The sequence below is a fragment of the Rattus rattus genome, chromosome 17 (assembly GCF_011064425.1).
Source record: "Rattus rattus isolate New Zealand chromosome 17, Rrattus_CSIRO_v1, whole genome shotgun sequence".
NCBI classification, from domain to species: Eukaryota; Metazoa; Chordata; class Mammalia; order Rodentia; family Muridae; genus Rattus; species Rattus rattus.
The window spans coordinates 32,470,126-32,494,612 of NC_046170.1; the positions used below are offsets into that span (position 1 = coordinate 32,470,126).

General features: G+C 40.0%; 1 protein-coding gene across 2 annotated transcripts in view; it reads left to right on the plus strand.

Annotated features, from left to right (window-relative positions):
- Cntnap4 (contactin associated protein family member 4) overlaps window positions 1–24,487 on the plus strand; it is a 665,755-nt gene that overhangs the window by 557,088 nt on the left and 84,180 nt on the right. Inside the window, exons 9-12 of one of the 2 annotated variants that reach the window (XM_032888110.1) lie at window positions 4,477–4,626; window positions 12,390–12,561; window positions 19,975–20,081; window positions 23,562–23,681. In XM_032888110.1, the coding sequence (XP_032744001.1) occupies window positions 4,477–4,626; window positions 12,390–12,561; window positions 19,975–20,081; window positions 23,562–23,681 (549 nt within the window). The remainder of the gene's footprint in view (window positions 1–4,476; window positions 4,627–12,389; window positions 12,562–19,974; window positions 20,082–23,561; window positions 23,682–24,487) is intronic. The other variant, XM_032888111.1, reaches the window with a different exon arrangement.

Here is a 24,487-nt window from a genome sequence, read left to right on the forward strand (position 1 = left end):
ATGATCTAACTGTAGCACACTGGCTGATGTTGGCATTCTGGGAATTTACTTATGTTCCACAGGACAGCGTCAGGTCCTTCTCCTGCTTCTGTATGCCAGTCAACTTCTCAAAGCTTAGCTTCCTGATGGTGACATGTTGTATTGTCAGTCTGGTTCTTCTCCTTCTCAAAGTTGTTTGACTCAAAGAACAATAGTGAGGGTGCCTGACTTACAGGCAGAGTAAACTGTGGGTTTTAGAGTCAAGTGTGGGCTTCGGCTTGGTTTTGTCGCTTACTGGCTTGGTAGCACCTGGGGCCATTGTTTACTCTGATCTGGATTCATCGTCTACACACTTAACGTGAGAGTAATAGCCACTGTGGTATAAAGTACACAATACCACATACCAAATACTTATGAGAAATCTCTTGATAACATTATCGGAACCATTACTCTATTAATATACCAACAGTACAATCACTCTCCAGATTATAATGAATGGAGGCTGGGGTATAGCTTGTTGATGGGTCGTCTGCCTCCTTGGGGCTCTGACCTTGATTCCCAGGATGGAACAGGAATTATGAGTGGTGGTTGTTGTGGGTCGCATGTGAGATATGACCCCACCTCCATGGCTTGGGGCTTAGGACTCTTGTTCGGCAGCTATGAGTGATGTTTTGAGATTGTGGAAACTTTGAAGCTGGAGGCATGATGGGAGGAAGTAGGATACTGTGTGTGGGCCACTGAGGGTTATAGCCCTGCCCTATTTTGGGTCTGATCTCTTTCTGTTCCCCATCCCACCCCTCCACCCCCAAGTTATTAGAATGGGAATAATCTAAGCTACGCACTGAGTGTGTGTGTGTGTGTGTGTGTGTGTGTGTGTGTGTGTGTGTGTGTGTGTGTGTATGAAGGATGAAGGTAGGTATTCATAGAGGCCAGAGGAGGGTATCAGGACCTCTGGAGTTACAAGGAGATACAGTAGGTTGTGAATTGCTAAGTTCAGGTGCTGGGAATTGAACTCCGGTGCTCCAGAAGGGCAGCAAACAGTATCAACCACTAAGCCATTATTCTAGCCTTTTAAACCTTTCCTTTCTTTACTATTCTGTCACAGTTGTAAAAATCCACTAATAAAGTAACGATAGAATAATTGAGTTATGTAATATACCCAATAAAGGCAAAAGTACAAATTGCACGATTGCTTCCCTTTCTCCTCTAAAGGAAGGGGACCCTTCTTATCCATCCGAGAGACAGAAAAGCGAAAAGAGGATCTGATTTCCTGGGTAAGGCTAGTTGGGATATGTCAGGGATCATGTTTTAACTTGAGCAATCTATCTCAGTGACAGGCGATATGTCTCCACATGTAAATGATATCTGTTAACACAACATTTCAGATTTCTAAAGGGTTCTCTGAAAGTATGGCCCCAGTTCATGACCTGCTGGCTTGTCGAATGGATGTGTTTCACCATGCCAAATTGCAGAGCGGGCAGTCCTGCCAATCCTTTGTTCATAATCTAACTTGGCTTTGGTGTGGAAAGTAGGATTCCAAAGGCCTCCCCAAGCCTTTGGTTTAATTCTGTACTGTGCCCAATTAGCACATGCCCAGGGCATCGTCACAGAAACCATGCTCTTTGGACCAGCACTGGCTCTCTGCAGAACTTGTATGCATCTGCGAGTATGAAAAGAGACATAGAGCTTTTAGAAACAGTTGTAACACAAAGATATCCCTTTAAAGTGTAAAGACACACTTAATAGACATGTTCTTTTTAAATATTTCAATTCCAGTTTTATTTTCTGGGTAAGGATGTTTTGCCCACATGTATGATTGTACAATTTGTACCTGAAGGTCAGAAGAGAGCATCAGATCTCCAGGGGCATGAGTTACAGATGATAATGAAATGACATGTAGCTGCTGGGATTCAAACCCTGGTCCTCAGGAAGAGCAGGCAATACGCGAACCACCAGCCATCTCTTCAGTCCGTACGCCTGTATTTACATGTGATTTGATTATATAGTAGTTTGTTTTATCATGTGTTATAAAAATATCACTGTAGTCCAGAAAAGGTGACACATACCTTGGATTCCAGCACTTGGGAGGCTGAGACAAAATCCATGATTACGATTTTGAAATCAGCTTAGGCTATACATCAACTCTGTAGCCAAAGGAGAAAACAAAGTCAAGGCTGGGGAGATTATTCAGTGGATCGAGCACTTGGGGGACAAGAGTGAGAACTCAAGTCTGAACCCCCGAGTCTACTTTGTAAAGCCAGACCTGGCAGCATATGTCTCTAAGTCTAACGTTCCTATGGCAATACTGGAAGCCGAGATGGGAAAAATCCCGGTAGTTAGCAAGCCAGCTAGCCCAGCATATGCCACAGTGCAGAACAAGAGAGTTTCAGACAGGTAGAGGGGGAGGACAGGTGCTAGAGATTTCTGATCTCCATGAGCATGGCGTTGGCATGTATCTGATTGCTCTCACACAGACGTAGGCGCAGGCACAGGCACACTTACTCATTCCTTCACAATCATTGTAGAATACATTGGAAAATGGAAACTTCAGCATCAGAGACATTTGGCTAAGAAGAAAAGAAAACTTAAGGAAAAACATTGGAGTTATGCATGGAGGACACATCTACGCTTTGGGGACAGGTTAGAGGACACATGGGGACATAGAGGACACCTAGAAGCACATGCTCTTGTAGATTAAGTATGTAAGGGGTTGTTTGCATTCTGCCTCCTAGAGGAATTCTGCTGAGTTGGGGACATTTGATGAGTTTAATTCAATCTTACTCAGTCATGGGTTATATAACTATTATGTCTTTTAAGTAGATGCCTTCTGAGAAATTGGTCTAACTGTGAGTATCTATCCTGCCTTCTTTACGTCTGTGTCTGAGTTAGGTCCTAAAAAATATTCCTTTCTTGGATGATTTAATACTATGCTTTCAACCCCGAGTAAGATTTGTGTCCCTTTTAGTATATCCATGACAGAACAATGTGACCAATTTAAGATAGAGTTTTGGTGCATTTTCAAACTGTAACTGTGAGGGAACCACACTCAGTATAATAAAGCAATTTAAATGTCTCCTTGGGCTTTGTAGGGTGATAGAACTTTTGTTTACTGACTGGAAGATGCTCTCTGGCTGTAAGAGTGCTGGCAAATCCACCACAGAGAGTCAGCTTCCCTATTCTCATTTGGCCTTGGACATGGCCATTGTAGTTGTAATTGCCTTTAAGAGGAGGAACAATGGCATGAGTGTTGCCTTAGGAAGAACTGGAGACTGTTTTAGTGGAAACTCCTTGCTTTTATTATAGCAACATTAAATTTATATAAAATTGTGAGTCTAATTGGAATTGTGTCTATTATGCACAAAGAGTGGAGTGAGATAGAGTGAGAGAGAGAGTGAGAGTGAGAGAGAGAGACAGAGACAGAGACAGAGACAGAGACAGAGAGAGATCTAAATTATTTGACACTCATAGTCCTTAAATGCCTGTGGATTTGAATCAATCAGTGTTGGGTAATCCTAGAGGGAAAGTATTCCTGGGAGCCTCTTGTCATGAATGTTTTCTCCGGCAATCTTAGGTAGAAGCTATGCATACAACCTTATGTTTAATGTATGTGGGTCTCTTTCAAAAGACATCTAGTATACGATGTATTGTTTTAACCTTCAGTGTTCAATAATTTTATATAGGCAGAAAATGCATTTTGATCAAATCTACCACCCATTCCTTCCTTCCCTTATCTCAACAACCAGTTTCTCCTCCCAACAACATGTGCTCTTATAACAAACAAACAAACAAACAAAATCCCAACAACCCATTTAGTACATTTAACTATATGTACATGGGCTCTACTTTGAAGAGATTTTAAATTTGGATAATATCCTAATAAGGTGATCTATCTCATCTCTCTCTCTCTCTCTCTCTCTCTCTCTCTCTCTCTCTCTCACACACACACACACACACACACACACACACACACACACATTTTCCCCTCTCTCCCTCAGCTTACTACTGTCCTAGGCTGCCTTCCAACTCCTAATCTTCCTGTATTACCCACCCTCCCGAATGGTAGGATTATAGGCCCATCCTTCCCACTTGGTACAGGGGCAGTTTAAATGGCATTCCCTTATCTGAGGTTTTACTTTCCACAGCTCCAGCAACCGTGGCCAAGTATGGTCTGAAAATATTAAATGGAAAATACCCGAAGTAAGCTGTTCACAGAGCTTAAACGATACCTACAGTCTATTTTTCTATTCTTGTCTGAGTTACTTCTGGTTGACTGTGCCTAGTGTGTAAGTTGTACTTTATCATAGTTACGTATGTATATGCAGAGAAAGCCACAGAATGTATGGGGTTGCAGGCATGGATGGGTGTCTTATTATGTATCCCTCAGGTAAGGCACTGCAGCAGATGCCCACATAGGATTCAGCCTAGTGTCTAATGCTGTTCATAAGCGGCTGCTTTGTGTTTATTGTTGAGAGCTATTCCTCTGTCTCCTCTCCCCAGGTGCTGGCTTAGATGATGGTCAGTGGCATTCTGTCTCCTTGTCTGCTAAGAGGAGTCACCTGACCGTGGTTGTGGATGGCCACATCAGCCCTGCTGCTCCTTGGTTGGGGCCCGAGCAGGTTAATTCGGGAGGCATCTTTTATTTTGGAGGTAAGTAAGGGAATCACAGGCTGTGGTCGTTCCTGCTTCTGTGTCTTGGAGATGATATCGCTCATGCTTTAAGCAGTGCTAACCCTCGGGACTAATTTTTAACTCTCTTTAAACATGAAAATGTCGAGTGGATCAAAATGACAAATTGTGACCTAAAATGAATTCCTACAAGGCAGGCTTCCTTATGCTTACTGTTTCTATAATGAGATTTATTTTAAGTAGGTCACTTTCTTCAGTTCTTATCTTCAAGCCTTGTTAGATTCTCCTAGTGTTAAATGGCCCTTACACATCGTCTTCTGATTTGATGGGTTGATTTCTTTGTGGTGTGGTGGGTTTTTTTTTTTTTCTTCTTCCTGATCTGACTCCTAACTCCCATAGAACACTTCGGCTGCTTCCTCTCTGCCCAGTGCAGAAGCAGTATTATGCCACTGGACAAATAATTTAACATAATTAGTCATAGCAACTCGGTCTCTTTGCTGAAGAAAAACAAATATCCTGGTACATCTGATAAAACCAGGACACCGGCCCTTCGGCATCAGCCTTTTCCTTAGGGAACAGGAACAGATGAAGTGCTTAATCATCTTGTGGATGGTTGATTGGAATAAAAGCTTAGGGAAGCAGATTAGTGGCACGAGAACGAGGTTTCACAACTGAAATGAACACAATAGACTCTGATAGAAGGAGTGCAGTTCAGTAGACAGACTTAACTAGGTCCTAGCGCTTTGTTCCTATATGACCGCTGTGTGGCTATGGCTTGACTACAGTTTAATAGTGGCCTCTGATGCTAGGGAGATACACTGGTGAGTTCATAGCGCTTGTCTATCGTATCAGGGCTTGGTTCTCAGAACCCTCGTCAGGCAGCTCACAACTGCCTGTAGCTCCAGTTCCTGGGGTTCTAATGCCTTCAGCCTTTGATGCGTACATGCACACACACACACTTAAAAACGAAATCGATCTTAAAAATAACAACTGATTCTAGAATCATTTCTTTGATATGGAGAATGATTTTCAATCTTGATGGATTACCAGTAAAACACAAATCATTTTCAAAGAATCGTCATAAAGACACACACTAGTTCACCAATTTGCTCAAATACAAATTAGAGAACAAAACAAAACGAAGTGAATCAAGGTAAACAGGACCAAGGGGCTGGTGAGGTGGCTCAGTGGTTAAGAATGTTTGCTGCCCTCACAGAGGACCTGAGTCAGTTCCCAGCACCCGGAAGGTGGCTCACTCCCACCTGCAACTCCAGCTTCCTGGGATCCAGCATCCTCCTCTGACTCCTGCGGGTGCCTGCACTCACATGTCCACACCCACCCAGAAACACACATGTACATATTATTAAAAATGAAGTCTTCGTGAAACAAAACCTGTGTAATCCACCACTGCAAAGGCAGCCAGAGGCTGTAATTTTAAGTGATATATATGCTTTTCAGAGTGAGATTTGTTCATTTCTGGACTAGACTGCCTTACAAAACATGATGGATTTTGTGGTAACCTATAGGAATATATTGACTTTTAATCAGTAGTAAGGTATATAGTAAAATTGAACCCAGAGCTTTTCATCCAAAGGAAAATATTTAGAACAGCGAAAGAGATATGAAAAAAAAACCCAGTACAAAGCATATTGTTAAAGGATACAGAATAAAGCTAGAAGCTTGGGTAAAACTGTTAATAAATCTTGAAAATGGAATTGTCTTTCTTACAGCATTTTATGTCCTTTATGCTCAAATTTAGTAATCCTTGGCTATTTTATGCATCTTCTCTCGCCATTGTGTTTATTCACACCATAATATTTTAGAGTGAAATATATGTGTGCTGTAATTTTTGTTTATTATGATACACATGTCGCACTCTATACTCTTCTAGAATGGTTTGGATTCACCAAAATTTATGACAGCATTGCAAGGTTGCCGAGATCTTCGCTGTGCACTTCCGTGCCTAGTTTATCTTCTCTTTCAGAACGTATAGAAATTTCAAGGCCTATCAGTGACTTTTCGTGTAGTTGTGCATATGCATGTCTGAATGCGGTACACATACTCATAAACACGTATGTGTGTGCACGTATGTGTTTGTGTTTATGATTATGTGTGTGTGCTTGTGTGTATGAGTATATGTGTGTGTGAGTGTGTGTGCTTGTGTGTATCTGAGTGAGTATATGTGTGTGTGAGTGTGTGTGTATGGACATGTGCATGTGTGTATGTGAGTGTGAGTGTGTGCTTATCTGTGTGAGTTTGTGTATGTGCATGTGTGTGTGCATGTGTGTATATGACAGTGAGTATGTGTGTGTGTGATTGTGTGCGTATGTGAATGAGTATAATGTGTATGTATGTGGATATGTGTGTATGCGTGGGTGTTTGTGTGTGTGTGTGTATACAGAGACATGTATCCATTGGCATATGTGTGGAATCCAAAGAAGGATGCCAGGCATCCAACTTATCATCTGGTCTCTCATTAACCTGGAGAGAGGTTGTCATCCAGTAACCTCGAGTGATCCTCCTAGCTCTACCTTTCTATTGCTTGGTCAAAAGGGCTGTGGACTGTGGACTGCCATGCCTAGCTTTTTTTTTTTTTTTTTTTTTCCAATTTTGGAGAAAGTACCATGAGGAGCTGAGAAGAATGTATATCCTTTTGCTTTAGGATAGAATGTTCTATAAATATCTGTTAAGTCCATTTGGTTTATGACTTCTCTTACTCTGTGTACGTCTCTGTTTAATTTCTGTTTCCGTGATCTGTCCATTGATGAGAGTGGGGTGTTGAAATCTCCTACTATTATTGTGTGAGGTGCAGTGTATGTTTTGAACTTAGTAAGGTTTCTTTTATTTATGTAGGTGCCCTTGTATTTGGGTCATATATATTTAGGATTTAGAGTTCATCTTGGTTGATTTTTCCTTTGATGAATATAAAGTGTCCTTCCTTATCTTTTTTGATGAATTTTAGTTGAAAATTGATTTTATTTGATACTAGAATGGCTACTCCAGCTTGCTTCTTCCAACCATTTGCTTGGAAAGTTGTTTCCCAGCCTTTCACTCTGAGGTAGTGTCTGTCTTTGTCTCTGAGGTGTGTTTCCTGTAGGCAGCAGAATGCAGGGTCCTCGATGCGTATCCAGTTTGTTAATCGATGTCTTTTATTGGGGAGTTGAGGCCATTGATGTTGAGAGATATTAAGGAATAGTGATTATTGCTTCCCATTATATTCATATTTGGATATGAGGTTATGTTTGTGTGCTTTTCTTCTCTTTGTTTTGTTGCCAAGAGATTAGTTTCTTGCTTCTTCTAGGGTATAGCTTGCCTCCTTATATTTGGGCTTTACCATTTATTATCCTTTGTAGTGCTGGATTTGTAGAAAGATATTGTGTAAATTTGGTTTTGTCATGGAATATCTTGGTTTCTCCATCTATATTAATTGAGAGTTTTGCAGGATACAGTAACCTGGGCTGGCATTTGTGTTCTCTTAGGTCTGTATGACATCTGTCCAGGATCTTCTGGCTTTCATAGTTTCTGGCTAAAAGTCTGGTGTGATTCTGATAGGTCTGCCTTTATATGTTACTTGACCTTTTTCCCTTACTGCTTTTAATATTCTTTCTTTATTTTGTGCGTTTGGTGTTTTGACTATTATGTGACAGGAGGAGTTTCTTTTCTGGTCCAATCTATTTGGAGTTCTGTAGGCTTCTTGTATGCTTATGGGTATCTCTTTCTTTAGGTTAGGGAAGTTTTCTTCTATGATTTTGTTGAAGATATTTACTGGTCCTTTGAGCTGGGAGTCTTCACTATCTTCTATACCTATTATCCTTAGGTTTGATCTTCTCATTGAGTCCTGGATTTCCTGTATGTTTTGGGCCAGTAGCTTTTTCCGCTTTACATTATCTTTGACAGTTGAGTCGATGATTTCTATGGAATCTTCTGCTCCTGAGATTCTCTCTTCCATCTCTTGTATTCTGTTGGTGAAGCTCGTATCTACAGCTCCTTGTCTCTTCTTTTGGTTTTCTATATCCAGGGTTGTTTCCATGTGTTCTTTCTTGATTGCTTCTATTTCCATTTTTAATTCCTTCAACTGTTTGATTGTGTTTTCCTGGAATTCTTTCAGGGATTTTTGTGACTCCTCTCTATGGGCTTCTACTTGTTTGTTTATGTTTTCCTGGAATTCTTTTAGGGATTTTTGCAATTCCTCTCTGTAGGCTTCTACTTGTTCTCTAAGGGAGTTCTTCACGTTTTTCTTGAAGTCCTCCAGCATCATGATCAAATATGATTTTGAAACTAGATCTTGCTTTTCTGGTGTGTTTGGATATTCCGCGTTTGCTTTGGTGGGAGAATTGGGCTCCGATGATGCCATGTAATCTTGGTCATGCCTAGCTTTCTATTTGGCTGCTGGGGACTCAAACTCACTTCTTCATTGTTGTATAAATACTCTTACCCACTGAGCCCTCTCCCAATCACTCTAATGACAGTAAAGAAATCCACATCTTTTCATGCGTATTTTAGTGTTAAAATCTTTATCATGCATGCTTATCTCTCTAAGACTGTCTAGGTAGATGACCACTACCTGATTTACAGTATGTTTTTATTTGCCTGCTTTTATAAGTGTAAACCATCTATGCTATGCCTAAAATATATGCTGTAGAGCTTCCTCGTTAAAATCCCAACACCAGTCCCTTTAGTATATGCTCTGCAGGGTCTTGACTACCCCAGCATTTTTAGGATTTAGCTTCATGCTTTTAGACCCTGATTGAGAAGTTCAGTCCACGTAACAGTCTTCTTGGGTTTTAGGGACTGGGAATTCTGTGTCCCAAGAACATTTGAGGCAGTGGGTTCCATGTGGGTATCACATCTTTCCTGGGAACCATCAGGATTATTGGCAAGGGTATGTTTGGTGAAGGGATGAAGTAGGGGTCCCTAAGGTACACCACTGGATTGATTGTTAGGCCGTCACTGGCAGTGGGATAAGCCCATGTTTGAAACTTCTCTCCGAAAGTTATGTGTCCCACCTGAACATCATGTCACTGTTGGTCACCACTGAAAACTCTTTGTTTACATGAACAGGGGACCCTCAATTACTGGAGCTTTAATTTTATCTAGATAGAACAGTTTTGAGGTGGTGAATTCTTTGCCAGTTTGGATTCAAGATTAAAAAAAAAATTCCCCACATTCTGAGAAACTTCCCATGAACTCTCTCCTTTGCTTTTCTCCAAATTCAACTCCCAACTTCAAAGAGATGGTGACTGAATCCAGTCATGCTAAAGTAGCTGGTGCACTCTAATGTCAAAAGTTCCTTTGCCCCAACAGCCTGGCTTCTGTCTCTACTCTGCAGTCTTCAGAGAGCCTGTCCCATTGGCTGTCAGGATGGAAGGCTACTTCTCAAAGACCAGAACTCCATATGCCAGACAAAACAGCCACTATTTATCCATCACCTCACGCTCTTTTCTCTTAACCTTTCTTCTTTCAAATGAGTGCATTTCAAAAAAAAATCAGAGCATACTGTGGGATCCCCTCAGCTTTGGTCATTTAGAAGCCATACACTAAAAATCTTGGTTCTCCGCATAGAGGATAGTTGAGTGTCTAATTTCTGTAAATTCTCTTATGCGATCTTTTTGATGGGTAGCACAGCATGCATCACAAGCTGGAGATGCTAGCTGAGGTCGAGAATACTCACATTCAAGTTCCCTGTTTAAAGCAAGCATCAGGTATCTAAGGACCTGGCCACACCACCATGAAATGGCATCTGGCTTCTGAAACAGCAGCATACAGTGGTAATGTATGTGTCATCTCTGGAGGTATTTAACGTGATGACTGCCTCTTGTAATGGATCCATCCATCAAGTCAGCATTGAAAATTCTCCAGGAGTCTTCCTACTTTAGTATTTTCATCTTGAATAGATTCAGTATTCAACTTCTTCTTGGTATTGCATTATATTAACCCCTGGTTGCCTTCAGAGACCTGATCTAAGCCTTTGTTATTGGAATTTCTTGATTATTGAGTATTGTATCCAGGAACATGAAGTACCCACGATCTGACTTTTGGTTTTGTTTATGGTTTTATTATCTTTCTTTGTGATTCAGTTTGCCCCATCTTGTTTCCCACAGGCATACTGCATGACTTAACCCATTTTAAAATAGTTTGAGACGTGTTGGGCAACACCAGCAATAGAAGACAGTAGCCAAGTCGTTTGCATTCCTGGTGTATGAGAACTATCAAGTGTTCTTGAACTATCACCCTTTCTTCTTTATTCTGACACTCTTAATTGGGTAATAGGTCATCTGCGAGGAGGTTGTTAAGACCATGCATGTTGTGTGGCCCTTTCTGAATCTTGGCTCTGAGTAGGACACCTACAAGAGAACAAAAGAATTTATTCCTTCCAAGTGTAGCTCATGAACGAATGGGTTTTGCTGGGGCTCCTTACAGAAACACAGGTGGATCACAGGTAGCTGAATTACAGAATGCTTACTGCGGTGTGGATCATAGATTACTGTAGCTGTGTTTCAGGAATTATCTTCACAACCAGACAGCTCCACCAGAACCATCTCTCCCCAGTAATTTCCTTATTGCTTACAACCTGGCGGGGCAGGGATGTTTTTCTGTTGGAGGATATAGTTATACAGCAGTGTACTATGGTCCAGGAGAATTTTAATTACTGCAAATATATACATCACTATTACCTCAAATCACTATTCAAAAACCTGTAATTGCCTTTTGTTGATATATTAAATTTGAAACCTTGAAATTTCCACTAAAATCAAAATAGCCTGCTAATCGTTTTTAAATAATACTGGCCTCTACTTGCCATGTAAATGTATTTTGCTAGGAAGAGATAGCATTAAAGAGACGTGTCCTCGGTGAAAAAAATTGAATTGTAATGGAAATTTCCAGGTGGAAAAGTAGTGTAGAGGAATTAAGAAGTTGCTGCTTCCTTTATAATTCTGTGAAATTGTAGTGGTGGCTGGCAGCCGTAGCAGCAAAGAAAGATTGATGGAAAATATGTAAGGGAAATATATGTGCTCATACTCCATAAAATTATTTACTTCACTTGAATAAACATTTAGAACATCATTAAGTCCAGGCAGTAATGGTTAATATTATATTTGTTATTTAAATAATAAGAACAAATCTTAAATGTTAGAAAAAAATCAGCATAAAGAGAACATTGTTGGCTGAGCCACAGGATAAATAAAATCAAACAGTGAAATGTTTTTTGACATTTAGCCATTTGTATTTGTCAGATATATGTGTGGCTCTTACGTGTATAAGGAAATAAAGCACTTAATCAAATAAAGAGTTAGTAATTTTATTCCAGATCAATAAATCCCCTTTCTCAGATAGTTAGCCTTAAGTACAAAGACATTTCATTATTATCGATTTATCTTTTCCTGTCTTCGGTGTGTACTTATCCTAGTTTATGCTTTGACTTTTTCAATCTAAAGACCAAGTTTCCCACTTACGTTATAGAATGCTTGACACTGCTGGTTCTCACATTTAGGATTTTGAAGCCAATAACTACACTTCTAAATTTAGATCAAGCTAAAATGGTGCACACAATTATTACAACTCTAGAGACTTCCTTTGCATCCTGTGGAAACAAAGAAAATACTTCGCATGAATTTAGATGAAACGAATAATGAATCCAGAGGGCTTATTTCTCTCCTCTAATGCCGAGGGTAATCAAATGTGCTTTATTTATTTATTTTCCTTTATAAATTCTGCTGTGATCTCAAATGCTGACTTTTGCTTGTACAAGGACCTATGGCTTTCCTTTGGTTTGCTCCTATCAGGTTGTCCAGACAAAAGCTTTGGATCCAGGTGTAAGAGCCCTCTGGGTGGATTTCAAGGATGTATGAGACTCATCTCCATCCAGGACAAAATGGTAGATCTGATTGCAGTCCAGCAGGGCTCCCTTGGCAACTTCAGTGACCTTCAGATAGACTCCTGTGGCATCTCAGACAGGTAAAGACAACCCCACGTCTCCCCAATGACCTATTCAAAATTTTAATTTTGTGTGTCTGTCTATCTATCTGTCTGTCTGTCTGTCTATCTATCTATCTATCTATCTATCTATCATCTATCTATGCATGCTACTATCTGTTACATCAGAAATGAATTATATTAATATTAAAAATAAATCTAGCAGTTGTTTTATATATTTCAAATAACAATATTAAAAATAGATAAATATATGTGACTATGTTAATTAGATATAACTATGTTACTAACCTACAAAGCTTATGCTGTTATGGTTTTACTTTTATTTATTATTTAACCTTGTGTGTGTGTGTATGTGTGTATACAATATATGAACATATATGTGTTTGTGAGTGTGGCCAGACACATATGTCATGACATGCATGCATAGGTTAGAGGACAACCTAGGGAGTCTCTTCTCATTTTCCACCTTGCTTTAGACAGCATCTCTTGCTATCTGAACTGTGAGCTTCCAGGGCCTCTCTTGTCTCCACCTCTCAATCTCCTATAGGATTTCTGGGTTTACCGACATCCTACCATGTTGCATCAGACATTATATGGGTTATGGGAGTCTGAACTCAGGTTATCATGCTTACACAGCAAACATTTTAATCACTGGGGCATTTCTCCTGTCCTGCTATAGTTCTAGATGATCATACAAGTACCAAAACTGTATCGTTAAACTCAACACATTATGCCACCCAAACAGGAAAATAGACTACTAGGAACTGGTAAAGCAGAGACCTATGTGATAGGTTATCAAACTGGCTTTGGAAACGTTGACTGCTGGGTATACTCAGAGGCAGGAGACCAGGACCTGTGCTTATTCTAATGTTTGCCGTCAAGCCCATTAGTGTCTTCTGTGTAGGAGCAGGAGAATTACTTCCCCCAGGAATGCTGTGAATATTGTATTGATCAAGGTGTGAGCATAACCCCATAAACTCAGTAGGAGCACAGGCAAGGGACGTGGCAAGGTGGGACTTGAGAGTTAATTATAGAGGATGAGCAACTTCTGACATAATAACCCACAGTTAGTAATAATTAAAAACTATAGGTAGGCCTGGGCCACTGTTGTGAAGGAGTCATACCAGCTTTGCTTTGTGACCAAGGCGGCCAAATTTAATTACTGAGTTTGATGTAATATCACACGATTGCAGATTTAAATCCATATACAACATCCTGAACTAAGCACACAAGTGCTTATGAATATTTAAATCTGCCCTCCTGAAGTCTTGACAGTGGCTGTGTGAGAAATAGGGAAAAGAATGCATGGAGAGGTTAGGTTGACCTGAGAAAACAAGAGTCCAGCCCCAAAGCCAGAAAGTCAGAATTGCATTCCTGCCAGGCCACACAGAATTATGGGTATACAATAACATTATGGGTGGTTTATTATCCACACATAGTAAATGGATCACTTAATGGTTTAATAAATTATAATTTAGAATAAATAAAAACATTGAAATTTGACCAGAACTTAATACAATACAACCTATTTATTTATTTATTTTACCTTACACATGTTTCTTCATGAATGTGCTTTCAACTCATATAGTCTTTACATGCTGCATCACACACACACACACACACACACACACACACACACACACACACACACACACACAAATGTCACTTTTATTTCCTTAGAGGAAAGGATGATATGAGAGCCATACCCAAGCTGTATGAATATATGGCTTGGGCTGAGCTCAGAGCATTTCTTTCTATGTTCTTACTATCCCTAGGCCTGAGTCTGGAAGCTTTTAGCCTCTGTACAATCTAATCTCCAGAAATGACTGATTCAATCCAGCTTCTCACTGAATTGCTCTGTTTGGTTTCAATGTTCTAATCTTCTGTCTCCTCATTCTCTGGCTTGTTCTGTCGTCACTTATGTCTACCTTGTTCTCTCTGCAACCTGTTTCTGTAAAACTGTCCCTGTATAACTGCTATCTTTCATCCCTCCCCCCACTTTGTCTGTCTGTCTGCTTGCCTGCCCCCCCCCTCTCTCTCCTCTCTTTCCTGTGTTCTTCTTGTGAGACTTGGCCATATCCTATCTCTCACTCATTCTGTCAAATCTTTCTCTGGTTCCTCACTTTGCCTGCTCCTCAACTAGATGTCACTTTCTAACTTTCTTCTGCAAACTCACCTTACTTTCATTGTTAGGGATTAAGGGTGCATCTGTATTTCAGTCAGATCGCACTTCAATCCAGAGCATGTCTGCATTCTAGCAGGATGATACAAACCTAGAAGGTCTTCGAGTATGTTCTCTTGCCAGAGCAGAGGTCTGTTGCTGGATTAAAAATCCTCTCTGTATGCTTATTCTCAGTCACATGACTGAACACTCCCTGTATACTCACACGACTTTCACACTGACTTACAGGAGCACATTTCCATGTATCCATAAACATGTCTATATCTATACCATTCTCATACTCACACGTGATACAACCATCTTCATGCTTTTTCACATGCACATGCCTCTTACCCAGTCACTCAATGCACTCTCTTCTAGAAGTGATTTATTCATCTTCTGTGGACATGAAACAGGATTGTCCTAAGGCCAGAGATGCTGATGACTAAGGGACAAGGGCAGGATGACAGGATCAGTAGGAGAGGACAGTTCCTGTCCCGAGATCTGTAGGAGAAACCTAAAGGATTGCTGGAACACCGCTAACAGGTATAAGCACATAAATATTTGAGTTAAGTAGACCTGTGCCACTTTTATGGTGGAACACTAAATATTGCTTTTTTAATCTTTAACCAAGTCTAAAAATACTATGAGATGAGTAAAGGTCACTATCCTAGCCATTGACACCATTCCATGAGAATAGGCAGTGGCCAATCCTTGGCCCTTCTCTCTAAGCATCCACCATGCTATCTTCCAGCTAGGATCATCCTGTCCCTCTCGGCGAATGAATTTCTCCCATAGTCATCTACTTTTTCTCTCCTCTTCTCTGTGGAAGCCCATAAGCCCATTGAGCCTCTCTGTGCTCTCATGTGGGTTTATTCCATGGCACTTGAAGAGAATCATTCTAAGTCTTGTGGCACAGAAAGTGTGGCTTTGTGGGGAGCAGCTTGGTGATTGAGCTTTATGAGGAAAAGGTTCTCATTAGTTACTGTTCTGAGTCTATGAGCCCTACAGGTAGCTAACGTTTAGTTCCCTTGAATGGGATAATGTTCTAGATCTAAAGTCAATATCACTCATTCCAGCCAAGCATTACTTCCTATGAAAGCCTTCGGAATTGAAATTGTGCTGAACAGAGAATCTGGCTAAATGGAAATTTTGCCTGTCACTTCGGGTTTGGGTATGTCGATGGATGTGTTTGTTCAAAGTCATATGCAATGAAAATGGTGATGGAAATGTCTAGGAGAAAGATTTAGACGCCTGGGAAAATGGGTTGATGGATTGTTTGACTTTGTATTGGAAGGACTAGCAAAGAGGGCAGTGTTCAATGCAATCGTTTAGAGCCCTCGGTGAGAGGAAGAGCTCAGCCATGCAGTGCAGATCGCACAGGTTACAAGTTGGCCGACATTATCATCTAATGAAGTTAGGGAGACTCACAGTTCAGTTTTCCACATTCTATTTACAAATGTGAAAAGCCTCGTCTCACGAGTTTGAAGCGCATAAAAATGTACCCCATTAGCTTCTGTAAGAAAGTCAAAGAGAAGCAATCCATGTACCAGGACAATTAGAGACAGTTTTGTTTCTTTTGATTTTAGGCAAAATCATTGAATCTTTTTTTAAAAACACAGTTAAGACCGTTTAAATAAAGATCACCTCTGACCTTTTCTGATTTGATCATCAACTAATTGCTATTCTTACATTTTAAAGTTCCTTTCTCCCTAGAGTGTCATAAGTTCAAATGCTTAATAATTAAACAAGTTAGGATAGTGTGCTTCATGGATTCCTACACACTTATAAGAATACTAAATATATATGAATTTGTTAGGTATAGAAGTATATAAACATTCTTTATTTTTGGATTCCCCCCCAGAAGAAGATTCCAAAGAGGAATTACTTGTGTTCATGTGCAGAATGTTGTGGCATAATGTTGGGAGGCAGAAGCAGTTAGATCTCTATAAGTTGGAGGCCAGCCTGGTCTACATAGTGAGTGCCAGGCCAGCCTGGTCTATATAGCAGCTAGAGCTAGAGTGAGACCCTGTGTCAACAATCCTCTGCCAAAACGATAAAGATTGTATTTGTGAATAAAGGTCATGTTTGCAGTAAGACTTTCTAGATTGTGAGACTGACTACAGGTGACCTCTCATCTTTTGTCCTGTATTTTTTTGTTCTGTGTACAGTGGACATCTATTTTTTAATCAAGGGAAAAATCAATAACACTATTTTTAGTTAACATTGGAAAAGGCATATAAGCAAAACATCAAGTTCCATCTTCAGCTCTGATAAAGGAGGCAGCAGAAAGTCCATCACGAATGCATTCTGGCAGGCTCTGTAGTTTTTATTATTGTTTTTTAAAATTGAAAATGGATGAGAGCATTGGGAGCTTTGGTCTCACTATATTATTCATTCTAAACCCTGAAAGGCATCAATGGTCTGATCAGCTGTTTAAGTCTAAACTAGAAGTTCACAAATGACATTTGTACACAGTACTTTACCTGTGTCAAGACAATTTCTCCTACAGTGCCTCTAAACCAAAGGCATCACTGACATTTTCAGTCAAAAAATAATGTTAGGGCTGGCGAGATGGCTCAGTCTGTAAAGTGTTTGGCTCACAAGCCTGAGGACGTAAGCTCAGAGCCACGGCCCATTTGTAAAAGGCCAGGCATAATGCCATGCTCTGTCGGTCATAGACAGTTTCATCCCTAGAGTTTATAGCCCAGGCTGTCTAGCCCAGTTGTGACCTTTGGTTCCATGAGAGATCCTATCACTCAAAAAGAAAGATGAAGAGCAATCAAGAAAAGTCATCGTGTGACTCTTTGGTCCCCACATACACCTGCACACATGTGCATGTGTATCTATATGTGTATCTATAGACACACAAATGCATACCATCCACGTGCACACACATCACACACATGGACCACACTAATACAGAGCTTCAAAAACGTGATGTCAGCTACCATGGGGAGACATAGCCCAGCACTGCCAGCAGTGGTAGCCTCCGCCCCTTAGGAGGCTCCACGTAAGTAAGGCTAGAGTTTTGACTATGCTGCTGAAAAGAACTTGGAACAAGTCAGAGGGAAATAGAGCCCATGTGTTCATTGAGCATTGGGAAGCAATAGTATATCCCTCAGACCTCAGTGTTGGTATTTGGAGAGAAAGAGACATGGGGACAATACAGGACTAAGACATGAGTGCAAATGAGGGAGAGAGAGAGAGAGAGAGAGAGAGAGAGAGAGAGAGAGAGAGAGAGAGAGAGAGAGGTTTCTTTACAAAGAGCTATACATGCATACACATGTACACACAAGAATAACTGTAGTTCCCTATGTAAGGTTGCTTTGAGAATGTAATTTACAACAAAGCTTTAAAATGTAAAAACAAACAAAAAACCAAACCACAACAAAACACTACAAAAGTTGGTTTATTTTTCTTATCTTAAATCATCTCCTTTTGTGAGTGAAATTATAAGGCCCCTTTTCTTCTCTTTTCCTTTCTTTTCTTTTCTATTTTTAACCAGGTAAGTTATTTAAGTTCAGGGAAGAGAGGAGTGTAGATACAGTTAAATTCAAAGGTATATTCATTCTGGCTCTAAGGAAGCACAGTTCAGTCCTTCGTGTTAGGATGTACTTTTTTTAAAAAATTAAGATTATGTTTGTATGTGCACACACACACACACACACACACGTATGTTGCTCGTGTGGAAGACAGAAGACACTTACAAGAGTCAGGTCTCTTCTTCCACTGTGTGGGTTTTGGGGGACCCAGGACATCAGGCTTGGCAGCAAGTGTCTTCAATCTTTGAGACATCTTGTTGGCCCTTCGCGTGAGATTCTAATTGCATTAGTTGTGTTGAGGTTTCTTGACTCTTGTTCAGCAGAAAACATCAGAGATTTCAGGACAAGGAGCTTCCTTTCCTCCAGCGCCCCTTACTATCTTCTGTCTTTCCATCCTGTTTCAGGTCCAAAGAATTTAATGAGGATTTATTTCCTAGCAGTTGATTGTCAACGTGATTATGTCACATCTGTTTGCTATTCAGTATTTATGGAAATTAATTAGATTCATGTTCTTCTATTAGAGAGAAGGAATACAGGTTCTGTCATTGGTATTTTTATTCCAGCATCTCAAAGGGTTAGTCCTCCTGCACAGAGCCCTTCCTGGGTCAGAAAACTGTTCAGAGGTTGGAGAAGATTTATTCCTCAAAGCAACCAAGAAATAATTCACAGTCGAATGTTTTCTAGTGGAAATGCTCTAAGGAGAGGTTGGCCAGAGATGATAACGTACAAGAAACTTAGCCAGCATCTATCCAAGCCGAGGCCAATGTCAGAACCATCTAAGTCCACCAGGGCTGTTTCGGGCTTCAGCAGAAAGCTCCCCGATTTCTCTCACCATTCTTTGTTTTAGATAATATTGACTATGTCCCTTTGTTGAAAGATAAACATTAAAGACACTTTGATTTCTATACAGGTTCTGTCTGCCACAATGAAAAATACTAGATTTCTTGGGGCAGGTGAAGTGGCTTATTAGTTAAGAACGAAAACTTCTTATGGTGAGGACAAGAGTTTAGTTACTCACCAATCTCAGGACTGTAACCACCTGAAACTCCAGCTTCCTGGAACCCAACATCCTCTTCTGGTCTCCTCAGACACCAGCACTCACACATGCATGAACTACACACACACACACACACACACACACACACACACACACACACACACAATTAAAAAGAAATTAAATTCTTAAAAAGTAGCTATGTGAGGGGATGTGTATGTCAATGCACTTCAGTAAAGAACGCTTTGATTATCTTAGCATCATGCTCTTCTCAATATATATACAGTGATCCCTCTGATGTCAAGTGATACATGTAAACTGAAAAGAAATATTTTAATTAAAGACAATTGTTTAGTCTTTGCACTGCTGACCTGTACAGGACCCTGTAGAACTTTTCAAAGCCTAGTGTCAGATCAAGTGATGTGCTGGGCTCGCTTCTTTGGTTCCCTATTGGTTTCCCGTGATCCTCTATTTTTAAAAATACATTATTCATGATGAAGCTTTTGAACCATAGGCTGTGATTAGAGGGATGTATTATGATTTAATGTTGGGACTGAGCTACCTCAAGTGAGTAAACCTACTGTGCTTGATAGCTGTCAAGTAGGGAACTTTTTCCTTAGTTACAACAACCAGTGCAGTTCTCATGAGTTAAATTCATCAGAAGAGAACAGCCGCACACTGCTTGGCATGTATGGATGGATGCCATGAGTAACAGCTTCTTCTCTTTCTTTCAGGTGTTTGCCCAATTCTTGTGAGCATGGTGGTGAATGTTCTCAGTCTTGGAGCACCTTTCATTGTAACTGCACAAACACGGGGTACACAGGAGCCACTTGTCACAGCTGTAAGCCACACATACCTGCTTGCTCTTCTGCCTTCTGCTCCCTTTGTCTTGTCTTCTCTAATGTATGTGCCTATGTGACCTGTGTGACCTTGTGTTGGGATACACAGTTTCAGTTTCAGTACCCATTTGGTTCTAGTTCATAGTTCACATCTCATTTCATAAATTTTATATAATATAAAACAAAAAAGAAGGGGTCAGATAGTTGGGAAGGACAAACATATGTACAGAAAGCGAAAGATCGGTAAGGACAAAATAATAAAATAAGATAATAGATAAAGATAAATAATAAAGATAAAAATAAATTAAATGATAAAATAGATTATGCAAACACTTTCTGTTCTCTGACCTCGTTAGCGTTTGACTGGGGACTTTCTGGAAGAGCAGTGTAGGTTGAATTAGGATCAGTTACTAGATTCTTTGTTGATTCCATGCAAGGAAAATATTTTCAGAAGCAGTGTTGGATGGGTTGGGCTGGATGAGCTGTAGTATGAAGATTCACCTCTGTCCAGTACCATCCAAGAGAGTGGTATTCCATGTGGGCATGGATAAGTGAATCCCATAGACTAGCTGGTTTAGGCATAGCCTATATTGGTTTCCTATAGTTTAGTGGCTGGAAGTTCAAGTTCATGGGAGTTTAAAGCTTTGCCTTCCCTGCTTCCTGCTTCAGACTGTTGATTTCTCCCTGTGTTCTTATACGGCCCCAAGGGTGATACCTCTCTGAGCCCCATTGCCTATCTTTCATTAAGGCTGTACTCCCATGACCTCACCACCTCCAGAAACCCTGTCTTCTTTAAGGTCTATTCAATGAGGTTGCTGGCAGTTAAATGGGATAGACAATTACTATAGTAACCATAGTTAATTTTATTGAGGACCTACTAAATTTTAAGTAAGTAGATTTGGTATTTTATGCATGCTAACTCATTTGGTTCTGATATCCTCCTCTTAGGTCAGTACTGTTATTGGCCTAGTTAACTCAGATATAATTCAGGGATATTAATAAAGTTCCCCAGTTGGTTTACAGAGAGTAGGCAGAATGAGGATGTTTCAGAGCCTGAGGTCACAGCACATATATTTCTCTATATTATAAACCCTGTGCCTTTTTTTCTACTGAAATATTTACTTAAGCTGCAAGCCTCATGTTATTTTTGTAGTCCACACCTAACCTGTCACCAGAGGCTAAACTACTCAGCCATATCACTCAGCTACTGAAGGACAGTGTACTTCATTTTTAAAAAAAAATATCATTTACCGTCTCCGTTATAACAAATGACTTAAATCTGAAAGCTACTAAAAGCATTGGAATTGACTCTGCTCGTCTTATTGTTATTAATAAGTGAATGTAACAATAAACACAAACAGCTCTGAGGAGAAACTTAAATGGGAAACAGAAAGGTCATTTGACGTGTGTCCCACAATGCGATTCAGAAATTATCAGGATGGGTCCGTGAGAAGGATGCTTAAACAGAACTGAAGGGCTTGTGTCCACAATGTTCTGAGAAACAGGGCGAGAACAACGCTGTTGGTCATGGTGCAAAAGCAAAGACGAAGTCTTCTAGAAGAATCTCTTGGAATCTCAGCACTATGCTGGCTAAGGCAGGGGCATCATAGCTCGGAGGCTAGACTGGACCAAAAGAGTTTGTCTTCAAAAAGAAAAGGGTTGAACTAGGAAATACCTGTCATGCCACCGAAGATCAAATCAGCGACATTAAAGCCAAGATAGTTCCTGTTTGGGGCTGGAGAGGTGACTCATCAGTGAAGCACTCTTACAAAGGATGAATTCTGTCATCAGTGCCCTCTTGAACCAACTCACAACCTTCTACAACTCCATTCCCAAAGGATCCAACTCTCCTAGCCTCCCAAAGCCCCTGAATTTACACACACACACACACACACACACACACACACACACACACACACACACACACACACGCGTTGGCTCAGCATTTAAGAGCATGCACTGCTCTTCCAGAGGACCTGACTTCAGTTTCTATCTCCTAGACCAGACGACCTAAACTTCAGAGAGTCTGACTCTTTCGGCCTCTTGTATCTGTATTCACACACATGCACATGTGCACATGCACACCTTCATGTAATTAAAAAAAATAAAATTCAATCTTAAAACATATAAGGAATACATTTTAAAAAGGTCTAATTTCCTTGTCTATTTATGTGCTTTTGGGGGCTCATCACCATCCCAAAGTTATGTGTCTATCTCTGGCAAGCACTGTTAAGGCATTTATAACCATATGCACATGCTCCCTGGCATATAAAACTAACCATTTTACATGCCCACTTCAGTGCACAATGCAAATAGAGCCACAAACCACTGCGTCCTTATGCCTCCATCTATGTAATTTAAATAGGAAGAAATGAAGCCATCATATTGCAGAGCAATAATGTAGAAGGGAGGTTCCAGAATATTTCAAAAAAAATTTATAACTTCTCACAAATTAGCTGCAATGTTTCATGTTGTCCAAACATTCATTAGCACAATTTTCAAAATTTTAAAATTGATTCAGGGGAGGCTACCCATAGGTTTGTTGTATTTCAGATTTCACGGAATTAAAAACCTAATGGAAGTTACTAGAACATTTGGCTGGGCATTCAATGAGAAGTGTGCATTTCACAGATGTTAATATCAAGCCTTATGCATGGCAAATATACACTCCTATAATAAAAAATTCAATTACGGATCACAACACAATGAGACCACTTGGGGGCATATTTCATATGAATATTTTCTCTGCTTTAAATCTTAATTGTGTTGAATGCTCATTAAAGAGCATTAGAGAAGTTTCATAATTACGTTTAAAACTATAGACGAGGAACTTTGCAAATCATTTTTCTCCTTTGAAGAAAAATGTTTACCTCTAGTTAAGTTGATGTGAGAAAGTAACATAGTTCAACTATTATTTCAATTGTCCCCATTGCAAAATTATTGGGCAGCACCTAATTAGCTCTGAAGGTTATGGTATTGTACTTCAGATGTTAGGTTATTACAAGGTGATACTAGAATTAGATATTCTGAGATGGGTACCATAAGATACCACATTATACTTATAAAGGTCTTAATATTTAAATAGCTGTCTTCTCTTCCCTAGTCCCTCCTCCCATAAAAAGTAAGCTAAATTTTCATTTTGATCTAATAGTCTCCTTCTCTTTTGGTGATAAAATGTCATAAAATAAAAGCTCGTTTTTCTGTATGTATTTCATCCATATTAATTTGTAAAGAAAAGAAGGATGGATTTTGTTTTAAAATATGTTACCCGGCTCCCTTGGCCAGTGATGCACATAGACTTGGGGGATCTTCTGTCAATCTTTTAAAATTTGAGAGATTTGTTTCATGTTATTTCATTTATGATCGATCGATCTCTCTCTCTCTCTCTCTCTCTCTCTCTCTCTCTCTCTGCCTCTTGTCTCTGTCTCTTTCTCTGTCTCTCTCTCTCTCTCTCTCTCTCTCTCTCTCTCTCTCTCTCTCAGCTGTTTACGAGCAGTCATGTGAAGCCTATAAGCACCAAGGGAACGCTTCTGGATTCTACTACATAGACTCGGATGGAAGCGGTCCCCTGCGACCGTTCCTCTTATACTGCAATATGACCGGTAAGTGAACACACTTCCATTTACTAGTTAAATCTGCTTTAATGGACAGATTGCACAAAAATTAAAAGGAAATAAGTGTAACATTGCTCTAATTTGCAACATGGCCGAAGTGGATATTAGTCCTAGTTTCTTCTCTGTTGCTGTGATTAAATACCTTGACTAAAGTAACTTAGGGGAGAAAGGGTTTAGCGTAGCTTACCATTCTAGATGCTAGTCTATCTTTCGGGGAAAGTCATGGCAACAGGAACTTGAGGCAGCTAGTTGGCATCATGTTCAGTCAGGAACAGAGGTTGTGAATACATCCTAGCTTAGGGCTCAGTTAGCTTTTTCTACTCTTACACAGAATAGCAAATGTAATGGTGCCACCCATGGTGGGCCAAGTCTTCCCAGAAGATAACCATCTGCAGATAGGTACACAGACCAGCCTTCTCTAGGTGATTCCTCATTGGGACTCTCTTCCTAGGAGATTCTAGATTGTAGCAAGATGATAATTAAAACTAAGCACCACAGTACTATTTCATAAAAAAAAAAAAAAAGCAACATAAATATTTAACAGATGTGTTAGTTAAATGTTAATAATTTACAATATTGTTAGTCTGTGAGCAAATGGCGGCTGAGCAGTGTTTCTAATAATAAATGTTTCCTATTGTGTCTCAAAACACAAGCCTTTGTCAGAGCAATCAATGCTGAGGAAAGAGAGATCTGAAAAAGAGCCATTGTTTTAAATACGTGTAACTATGGAATTTATTTGTTTTCTAGAATTCCCCTTCGACATAAATTCAGACATAAATTAACAGTCACAGAGA